The sequence below is a fragment of the Nannospalax galili genome, unplaced genomic scaffold (genome assembly GCF_000622305.1).
Source record: "Nannospalax galili isolate Female #2095 unplaced genomic scaffold, S.galili_v1.0 scaffold2280, whole genome shotgun sequence".
Taxonomy (NCBI): Eukaryota; Metazoa; Chordata; class Mammalia; order Rodentia; family Spalacidae; genus Nannospalax; species Nannospalax galili.
In genome coordinates this window covers 236,464-247,951 of record NW_008346434.1, presented here as the reverse complement: position 1 = coordinate 247,951, position 11,488 = coordinate 236,464, and the positions used below count along the sequence as shown (strand labels likewise).

Genomic DNA, 11,488 nt, shown 5'->3' with positions numbered 1-11,488 from the left:
GGGGGGGGGGGGAGGGGAAGAGAGAGAGAGAGAGAGAGAGGTGCTTACGTGTCACAGCATGCATGTGGAGGTCATAGGACAACTTTCAGGAGTCTGTCCTCTCCTTCCACCATATGAGTCCCATAGATTGAACTTGGGTCGTCAGGCTTAGTGGCAAGTGCCTTTACCCGCTGAGCCATCGCTGGCCCTAGTCTTTTTTATATTACTGCTTCCCAGGAACATCTTTAGACATTTTGTTCCTAATTGTCCACCATGAAATCCTATTGCCACAGATAAACTGTGTATCTATGCACTGTGTTTAAATCTGTTCTTTACACAGAGAAAAGAAAAAGGTTTCACACCCTTCTCCCAAACAGTTGCGCTCCCTGAGGGTAATATTGTCCTGAATGCACATCAACCATGAAATCAAGTTCATGTCCATGGATGCCTGGCACTCCCTTCCCACTCACCTTTCGTTTTTAAAAAGCACATGTACATCATTAAATTAGGTATGTGTCCTCTTTTCCTCAAGTACCTTTTTCCCCAGATCAAACATCAACAAAAGGGTAAAGTTAGCCATGGTCTCACGGACTCTTGCTTTAATATTAAGGACTGTGAGTAATTGACCTTTCTCTTTCTCCTGGAACCTATAATTGTTATTAACATTTCCCCAGAAACCTGACAAGGCTAAGATTGCAGAGGAAAAGCAGCTGAGCATGCAAGAGCAGGCGCCAGGACCAGCTGCCTTCCAGGTTCCCAGTCTGGGTCCCTGTCTGGAGAGCAGGTGACAGTCATGGACACGCCACACCTACTCCTCATGCAGGGGGCTGCCTGGTGCCCTCAGTCAGGCTCCCTGCTCTGCTCACAACCAAAAGGTGGTGCTGAGAATTTTCAAATTTCTCTGAAACTGAAGTTGCTCCCCCCTCCCTTTAAAAAGAGTCTATAATTTTAGATCTATTAAAAGAACCTACTTAGCACTCAATAGATAGGAGCTCTTACCACAAGTGAGCAGAATAGGAGCAATTCACTAAGTTTCTATTAAAACTTTAACAAAAATTTGAAAGCATCCGTAATTAAAGGGCTCCCTGGCACAGGATGACAAGAGGTGGAAGGTGTTCTATTTATACCAAGTGAAATGCCAACTGCTTCAGTCCAGCCATTTCTCTGACATTCTGATAGCATCAATAATCAATAATTGCATACTCAAACACCACAGTGTTGCTGTATTTTAGATTATTATTTGTGCTAGAAAGTGTCAAAAATTCATAACTATTCCTTTCACCAACCATAAAATGGACTTCGGACACTGACTTGTAAAAGTTTCACACATTCCCAGCCAATTAGTGTCCAGTTTGTCACTGTGTAACACTTCAGACGTTGAGGCAGGACATTGGCATTCTCTTTCCAGTGTCTGTGAAAGTTCATTTAGCATGAGAGTTTCATTTGCACGTCCTTTTAGTTCAATTAACACACTGAGTACTGCTTGAATTTGCAGAAAATTAAGCTGACTTAATTAGGGCAGATGTCAAAATAATTAGCAGGCCTCTGGTAGCTAACTAAGCTATTAAAAGCAGTACAGCTGTAATTAAGCCAAAGGTGTAATCTTTATAAAAGAATTCCGCATATGTGTACAAGTGGGAACAAATGGAGTAGCACTCTCACATAAAAATAATACCACATATAAATGTGGCCCTCCTCTGTAAGAACTCACCTCAAAGCTAAAGGCTCTGATACTAAAATGTAAAGAAAGGAGCTGGAGAGATGGCTCAGCAGTTAAGAGCACTGGCAGCTCTTGCAGAGGACTTAGGTTCAGTTCCCAGCACCCACCTGGTGCCTTAACAACCATCTGTAACCCAAGTTCCAGGGGAATCCGGAGCCCTTTTTTGACCTCCACAGGCATTGCACAACACATGTGCATTTACGTACATGTAGGCAACACACTCATACACAAAAATAAAAATAATAAAGAATAAATAAAATGGAAAGAAAACAAAAATGTTCTGCAATAGAAAATATATTCCCACACTGGCATGGGAATAGGGGTGAGGGGCAGAAGCTCACTGTGTATTCTGGCTGGCCTGGAACTCACTGTGAAGGCTAGGCTAGTCTCTAACTCAGAGAGAACCACTGCCTCAGCCTCCTGAGTGCTGGGATTAAAGGCGTGCACCACTGCAGCCAGCCCCATACATACATGTCTTAAAAGGTAACTATTCACAGGTAAAAAATATACAGAGAATACCTGTAACAAGAATGTCTAATACCAGAGTTTGATTTTCACCATGTTTCTTAGATGGGACATGCTGTGAAGGACACTAAGTTTGAAAACCCAGAATTGGCGGAGCAGATGTTAGATTTAAGAAGAAAAATTTACAGAAAGAGAGAGAGAGAGAGAGAGAGAGAGAGAGAGAGAGAGAGAGAGAGAGTCTTATAGTCATAAAACTGACTAGGGAAAAGAGCAAATCAATCTCCCAGGAAAAATAATGGGCTTTTTTTTTTAATACACAAAGCTAAACTTTGAAAGAGATGTCGCATCTCCATACTAAACCTTGATCACTGCCAACTCCCATGAGCCCTCAAGTTCTGCTGATGTTTGAAATATGTGGAAGGGAGGCTTGGTCTGGCACCTGAGTGACCTTTAACACTATGGAAGCACAATGTTACCAGAGTTAGAGTCAGAGCCTGGGCCTTGACAGCACCCTACCCCCACCCCTGCCAGCCCTGCCAACAAGTCTGGTTCAGCCACTCATCCTCTATAGTCCAATTAAAGACATGGTTAATAGCAGAAAGCAGAAAAAGAAGATTTATTCGCGTGGCCACACTGGGAAGAACAAGGAAGTCCAGTGACACCCGCCCCCAAGTCCTATAAAAACGTCTGACACTTATCAATAATGCGACATCTCCCCCTATCCCAAGCTCCCCCTCTGGCTGGTGCGAGGCTTCGGCCTTCTCCTAGTATGAGATTCCTGGGCAAGTTCCAATTTCTTGGGGAGCATTGTCTCAACAGCCTGATATCCAAACTCTGAGGGGGACAAGCTTCTCTTTAGATGTTATCTTTGTTCCCGCCAGGATGGTTACAAAAAAGAAAACTTAGGGTGCCAATGAATCATGCCCAGAACAAACCAGCTCTCTGTCACCAGTCTGAGGCCTGGCAAGTGAGCGTGAGCACCTTGGTAACAATTCAGAGGATGTCCTGCAAACCAGGTCCACCCTGTAGGAAGGAGGGCGAGGGAAGAGCAGCGCCTGTGCCAAAGGTGGGTGCAGCCTGACTTCAAGAACTCTCCCCCTAGACCAGGGGCCACGTGCTGTTGGCTTCCCTCTCGCTCAGGCTGCGGGGAGGGGGGCGGGGAGGACACGCAGCTTTACCGTCGCTGCTCACATGTTCAGCAAAGTTCCTACACCTACTCAAATCTTAAACATAGAAACAAGGGCCTACAAAATGGTATTTTAATTTCTGTCAGAACCAAAGCCACACTCTCGGAATAAGGCAGTTACAGCAGCGCTCCGCACTTGAAAAGAACGGTTCCATTTTTTTTAAAAAAAAAAAAAAAAAAAAAAAAAAAAAAAAAAAAAAAAACCTTTGCAGAAACAAAAATCACGAGAGCAGCGCCACCTAGCGGCACTGCGAAGCGCTGCGCCGAGGAACTGGAGGCTCCATAGCCGGGCAATTTGTTTCCACTAAAATCAAGACCACCAAACTGGAAAACCTACAGTGGAATCTGAGCTTCTTTAGAAACCAGTAACGAAACATGTAAGATAAAATTCCATTTATATTTATAATTAATTGACACGGGCTTTCCAGGTAAAATACAGAATGTGTACCTGGTAGTATTTGGAACATACTTATTCTATAAGAAAGGATCCATGTTTATGTAACGCTCCAATTTAACCAAGAATCCCGTATTCTGATGTATTAAATCTGACAGATCTACACTTCCTATATTCTGAAGCCCTGTCTCAAAGTTCTCACCCCAGAGACCAGAGATTCACTTCCACAGCCAAGCCTTCCAGTTCATTCTGGGGCAGTCCTGTGTCAAGTAAGGCTGACCATCACTCCTAGCAAAGGGCATAGAGACCCTCTATTCTATGAAGCATAAGGTTTAGGGTACATGTTGGGTGAAGGTGGAAGGGGTGGAGAGGTCTGGGGCATAAAATAAAAGCACTAGAGAGGGACTATTGGCTTAGTGGGTAAAGTACCCGCCAAGCAAGTGTGAAGATGTGCATTCTGATCCCCAGCATGCACATAAAAGCCAAGCAAGATGGTGACCACCTTGAGCCCAACATTGCGGTGGGGTAGAGACAGGAGCTCTCTGGAGCTTGCTGGCGAGCCAGTATAACCAAAAAGGCGAGCTTGTGATTCAATGAGAGACCCTGTCTCAAAAAATAAAGTGGGGAAGGCAACACCTGGTCTTGATCTTTGGCCCCTACACACATGTGAGCGCTTGCACACACACACACACACACACACACATACACACACACACACACCAGATAGTAGAAGAGTACAGAGAAGAGATGATCAATTCTGAAGGGAAAGGAGAAAGGGGAGCTGACAACAATTGAGTCTTAACAGGAAATACGATCTTTCCAGTCTATGGACACAGCAAGGTTACTTCCCCTGATTGTGATACACAAGGATAATGAACCTGGGCTCAGAACAGTTATAGCTGCAACCACTGCCTTGTCAAAAAAGCCCCACCACACCCAGGCAATCTTCTCTTTAGGAAGAGGTCATTAAAATGGGCTTGTGTTCCACTTTACTGATATTAAAAAATCTTACTGTTTTCCAGCACTAGCTGGTCTTCCTCTTAGTTTTTGGTGGATTTGAACTTGCCCTTCCCTAAACATAGCAGCTCCTGAGATCTTGCACACACCTTTGCAGTGGACTGCAATTGCCCCTTCGGTGTTCTCACAGATGTTCAGGAACCTTCGAACGATGTTGTCACTGGGGGTGCTGCCATCGATAAAGAACAAGTCGTAGTGCTCGAAGCCAGCGTCTGTGAAGCGCTTTGCCTCATAAATCTTTTTGTTCAGTCTCACGATTGCAGTCACATTATGCTTTTTGAAATAAGGAAAGTAGGCTTCAGGGGCGTGAAGAGGGTAACCTACGGGGGAAAGGGGGCGGTAAGCAAAAGGCATGTATTTCATCTCACATAAGCAACACAGTATGCAAATCTCAACAGAGCTTCGGAGGAAAGAGTATTTCATGAATGTGCAAAAGGCCACCACAGAGCCGTAGAAAAGCAGTTGGCCCAGCTAGAAACACTAAAGAAGCCTAAGACTAAAACAAAAACCTTCTTAAGTACTGGAAATGCTTATTCCAGTTCAAAATTCAATTTTTAGTATTCAAATCCCGGGACCCTAATTCTCATTTGAACCTCCAAAGGCAAAGTACCCAGTGCAGAGTAGGCTTGAACATTATTCTTTGCTTAACAAATATATTTCAGCTTCAATTAAAGCCTTTTTAAAGCCAGCGGCACAGTTTTAATCCACAACACGATTCCCTGCAAGGTAAGTGTATGATTATTTATCATTTGCAGTGACACAAGCCACAATTGCTTATAATTTCTCTTTACAATCTCAAAATAATCTCCTTAATCTGCCTCATCTAACTGCTGGGTATTGGAAGACGCTGCCTAAAGGGTCCTATTAGACAGGAGGAATTTGTTCAAGAGCTTTAGTGTACAACATGCTGACTGTGGTTAATAACAATGTGCTGGACCAGTGAGGTTCTCACCCCTAAATGGGAGGTGAAACATGTTAAAATTGACCGCCACTCTACAATGTATACATACTTTTAAACAATCACATTATATAGCATAAATATACACATGTTCACTCAAAAATATTAATATTTTAAAAGAAACTTAAAAGAGTGACTTCTGGTAGACGTTTTCTTTAGGGCAGAGGAGAAAGACACCAGATGCCGACATGCCCCACATCAAGCGAATAGTCCTGGGAGTTTCTAGGCAGCTGAGTTACAGATCTGGTCTAGCCAATTACTAGGGGCTTTGGCCACAGCAAGCCTTGTCTAGCAGTCCCAAAGGGTTAAAAGGACTAAGTTTTCAGCACGTCAATAGGTGACATACCTATTTAGGGTTCAACCATTCAGGGTTCACCAATTCCTGCCTCACCAGATTCATGGCAGAGGGTCAAGTGAAATGACCTCCTTAGGAATTAATTCATGATGGCGTGCTCCACAGGTGAGAGCAGGAGAGGCCTGCAGAGTGAACCAGAGGGCTTCTACCCTGTGCCCCTGCTGTGTGTCCTGAAGCCTTACATCCTGCTCGTCCTGTCATTTTTCTTTTCTCCCGGCTCCGAGCCAGCCCTTCCGTACCACCACTCCGTAATACTGGGCCCATCTGTGACTTTCTGTAGACTACCTTTCTAGCATCCTTCCTGATGCTTCTCAGAGTAGGAGACAGCCAAAGAGCAACCAAAGAAGGGTCTTCTTCCTGTCCAGCCAGCGCTCCCAGCTTAGCCTGGCACTCCCAGCACAGTGGGCTGAGTCTCTCCATCAGCTGGCATTTCCTTCAGAAGTCTGAGCACCAGCTGCAGCTCCTCCTCAGCCCTCCTCCGTCCTCCTGACTCTGTTTATATTTCGTTCATCCTCCCCACCCCCAGCCTTAACGGTACTCTAGCTACACTAAGTTCTCCATAATATTCTGTGTTCTTGTTGATGTCTTTCTTGTTTCTTAATCTTCTTCATAACAAACTCTTTGTATTAAATTTCCTCTGTATGGCTAAAATCAAGAAATCTGACAATGGGGGCTGGAGAGATGGCTCAATGGTTAAGAGTACTGAGGGTGCACTGACTGCTCTTGCAGAGGACCCAAGTTCGATTCCTGTCACCCACATGGCAGTTAACAACTGTCCATAACTCCAGTTCCAGGGGATCTGAAGCCTTCTTCTGACTTCCACAGGAATTTCATGACATGGGTGCACTTACATATAAGCAGGCAATACACTCATACACATAAAATAATAAAATAAATCTGACAACAAATGCTTTTGAGGATGTGAGGAAAGAGGACCCCTTATTCACTGTGGGTGAGAGTAAAAACTAGTGTAGCCATTATGGAAATCCGCATGGAGGAGGTCTCAAAGGTTAAAAGTAGAACAACCCCCTGACCTGGCTGCACCGTACCTGAACACACAAAGAGCTCCACACCCTACCATGGGGACACCTGTACATCCATATTTATTGCTGCCCTGTTCACAACAGCAAGGAATTGGAACCAGCTTAGATTTCCATTAGCAGATGGATGAATAATAAAAAAAAATATGGCATGAATTCACAGTGGACTTTTATTCAGCTGTAAAGAAAAAAAAATGAAATGATATTTGCAGGAAAATGGATGGATCAGGAAAGTATAATACTAAGTGAAGTGATCCAAACTCAGAAAGACAAAGCCTGCATGTTCTCTCTGATTGGCCTATCTTAGCCAGTAATATATATACATATGCACATGAATGTCAGTATAAATGTGAGCAAAGCCTCAAAAACTAGAAAAGAAACTAAGGGAGGGTAAAAAGTGGTATGAGGGAGGAGGAGGAGGCAAGGGGACATGTGTGTCATGAAAATGGGCAGGAAACTGCAGGAGGAGGTTACAAGAGGTGTTGGGAGGTCAGGGGGATGAAGGAGATGGAGGGGGAGGAGAATCTACTAAAACACACTTTGCTCAAAAACCCTACAGCAATATCTAATACCTTGTGTGCTCATTTACAACATAAAATAAAGAAATGCTTTTAATAAAACTTCCTTCCTATGGAAAACCTGGTGTGGCTCCCACTCTCCATCGTGGACCCTGCAGGTACGCTGTCCCCTCTGGATAGTGCTCATCCCCTACTTCTAAAGCCTTTTCTTGCCATTTGTGAGCCTAAAAGGTACTCTTGGCCATGGTCAACAAAAGATGGAGGCAGATGGGCTGGAGAGATGGCTCAGCAGTGAGGTGTACTGGCTGCTCTTGCAGAGGACCCAGGTTTGGTTCCCAGCACCCTCATGGTAGCTAACTACCATCTGTGACTCCAGTTCCAGTGGCTCTGGTGCCCTCTTCTGGCCTCTTCAGGCAGTGCATGCATGTGGTTGCACATACATACATGTAGGCAAAATACTCATAAAAGTTTAAAAAAGATGGAGACAGAACTGGAAGGCAAGCTTTAGTAATCATAGCTGGGCTGCTCTTGAGCAAACAGGTTATACAGGGCCATTTTACATCTCCTTATATGCATAAAGAGAGGGAGGAAAAGAGCATGCTTTTCTACTTATCAAAACCAAGTCTGTTTTCCTAGTTGATTTCCTTGCTAAAATTATTTCCCAACAACAGATTTATGAGCCAAAGAGGAAAAGGACTATAGTTGCCGCGAGGAAATGAGAGCTTTTCTGCTATATAGAGGGCTCCAAACACGTGGGAAGCCCCCCAGTGTGGCAGCTGATGAGAGCCTCTGCCTGGGTTCCTGGAATCCCTTGAAGCTCCATGATGGGCCCCACCTGGTTTGATGTCATCTGTTCCCCCACCACCAAAATGAGAGACTATCTCTGTTCATGTATGAATTTCCATCAGAAGAAAATGGAGGGTTTAGCTACCACACCTATTACAGCTTGAGGCAACCCATGGGTATCTTTTGAGAAAAGAACCTTGGACATATTGTACAAATACATCACTAAGATAAGTGACGGCAGTAATCTCTCTTAACAGTACTGATCACTTACTATGCCCCAGCCACCATCAAAGTACTGCTCCAAGTGGATTATCTCATCACATCCCACAATTACGAAATGAGTAATGCCTGGACAGTTTACTGGCCTGTGAACACATAGCACCTGGGCCAGTTTCATTTCAGATAAGACTGTAGGCCTCCAAGTAATAGAACATAAATATTAGGAACTGTACTTCCTAGAATTGGTGTCAAGATCTTTTAAAATAATCTACATAACCTATGACCTCTCAACAAGTGTTTGTGGGTGTCATTAGTGTATTCAGACGCTTGTTGGGGGAGGGGTTGTGATTTAGCACTGTGTATCTTGCCTCCTGGGAATCCAGTCCACCGAAGCTGATGCAGTGCTCATCCCACCCTTACTCCATTGGGCCACTAGATGGCGACCTGGCATCAGTGAGGCACAGCAGAGCTGACGCGTTGGCAAACCAAACACAGAGAAACTCCCGAGCTAAAAAAAGATTTTTAGTCCCTCAATTTAAGGTTAGGAAACGGTAAGTAGATTTTTGTGGAAACACAAATCATGACATCTAAATGCAGCAACAAAAAATGGTGAAGTGGGGTTTTAGATATGATGATGGTGATGAAAGAAAACAGTAAATCTTTGCAGGGGAGGTGCAGATAGAGTAGGAAATCAAAGTATCCTCAAACTATATTATATGAATATCAAAAAAATCTATAAAAAAAAAGAATAAGGGGCTGGAGAGATGGTTCCACAGTTAAGAGCACTAGCTATGCTTGCAGAGGACCCAGATTGGATTCCCAGCACCCACATGGCACCAAACAACCATCTATAACTCCAGTTCCAGGGGATCCATCGCCCTCTTCTGGCCTCTGCGAGCATTGCATGACACAGGTGCACTTACATACATGCAAGCAAAGCACTCATAAACTGTTCCACCCCCATGATCATCGAGCAAAGTAGGAACTGTTGTGTACATGAATACTGTTTTCACAGAATTATGTGCTTGCCCATAAATTATCAATCTTAAGGTCATTGTGTCTGTGTGTCTGTCACTACCTCTTGCCTAAGTAATGTTACTAGATAAAAAGAGCACAGATGAGTAGAAAATTAGTGCGAATGAGGAAACTCACGGAACTGATGATGTTTTACTCAAGAAACATAGAACGTGGGCTAGTAGGATAGCTCAGCAGGTAAAGGGACTTACTACCAAGACTGACAACCTCAGCTCAATCCCCAGGACTCACATGGTGGAAGAGGAGACTCCTACAAGCTGTACTCTGACCTCCACGCACATTCTGTGGCACACATACACACACACACACACATATTTGTAAAAAAGTTTAAGCACATGAGGCTGGAGAGATGGCTCAGCAGTTAAGAGCATTGACTGCTCTTGCAGTAGACCCAGGTTCACTTCCCAGCACCCACATGGTGGCTAACAACCATCGGTAACTCCAGTTCCAGGGGAACTTCTGACCTCCTTGGGCATTGCATGACACGGGTGCAACTACACACATGCAGGCAATATGCTCATGTATATAAAATAATAATAAAAAATAAGATTTTTTTAAAAGTTGAAGCACAAAACATTTTTATTGTTTTCTTTCTTTTCCTAAAGTGTGTGTGCTCATGGCTACACTTAACGTTGCAGATAAGTAGTTTAATTATTGGCAGCTAGAAAACTGTTATGTGTGTTGGTACAATAGAACTAGCTGTATCCATAAGCCAAGAGCTTGGTGGAAGAACCAGTTCTGCCTCTTCCTGTGCACCCTTGGGCAAAGTCCCCACTGACAAACCTCAGTTTCTGTGTCTGTTAAAAGAAATAACAGTGTCTGCATCTTAGGGTTATGTGAACGTCAACTGAGGTAATGCTGTCATTGGCTAGCAACTCGCCCACAGTGAGCACTCAGTGAATGGAAGATTGTCAGGATCACCAGGTCATTTCACCAAGGTTACTCTGACATGTACTCTCCAGGCAGGGTGGATCTCACACCCACCGGCAGAATTCTGCACTCTCCTCATTGGTCTGCCCAGTCTGCTGCTCAGATTCTTCATCTGCTCAAATAAACTGAGCAGTCTGTTCACCACAGCCTGAAAACTTGAGGGGTTTTGTTGCTGCTTGTGCGTTCATTTGTTTGTTTGTTTTTCAGACAGGATCTCACAGACAGGATCTCACTGTGTAGCCCCAGCTGGCCTGGGACTCACTATGTGTACACCCAATGCCTGGCTTAAAACTTGTGTTTTAAAACAAGGTTATAGGGGGCTGGAGAGATGACTCAGTGGTTAAAAGCATATACTGTTCTTGCAGAAGACCTGAGTCCAGGTCCCAGCACCCATGTCAGGCAGCTCACAACCACCTATAACTCCAATTTCAGGGGATCTGATGCCTTCTTCTGACCTCTGTGGGCACCTGTACTCACATGCACATACTGACAGACACACGCACATAATTGAAAATAAAATAAACCTTTTAAAAAAAATGTGTAAGCTAAAACAGGGTTATGGCTCCACCTACTGGAAGTTTAATGGTTAACACTGTTCAATTTTGAAAATTACAAATAAATATTCTTTAAAGGATATTACCAAGGGAGAGAGTTGTACAAGGAAACGGAGAAATTAAAGGTGACGTAAATAAATGTTTAGATGGTAAAAGGAGAAAAAACCTACCATTTTCAATTTTGCTTTTAGGATGTGGTCCACTAAATGCTAAAAATTTTCCTGGAACGATCCAGTTGAAGTCCCCATTTTCAACACGCTGACAGAATTTTTTTTGGAAAAAGAGAAGAAAAAATGTTTTATGATTTTATATGACAGGAAATTCTTACAAAT

At 43.7% G+C, this 11,488-nt stretch overlaps 1 protein-coding gene across 5 annotated transcripts in view; it reads right to left on the bottom strand.

The window, feature by feature from the left end:
- Cdc14a (cell division cycle 14A) overlaps positions 1–11,488 on the bottom strand; it is a 190,900-nt gene that overhangs the window by 68,730 nt on the left and 110,682 nt on the right. For all 5 annotated transcript variants that reach the window (XM_017800531.2, XM_017800530.2, XM_029568156.1 and 2 more), the window contains 2 exons: positions 11,327–11,414; positions 4,851–5,081 (listed from right to left, as the gene is read on the bottom strand). In XM_017800531.2, coding sequence (XP_017656020.1) covers positions 4,851–5,081; positions 11,327–11,414 — 319 coding nt within the window. The remainder of the gene's footprint in view (positions 1–4,850; positions 5,082–11,326; positions 11,415–11,488) is intronic.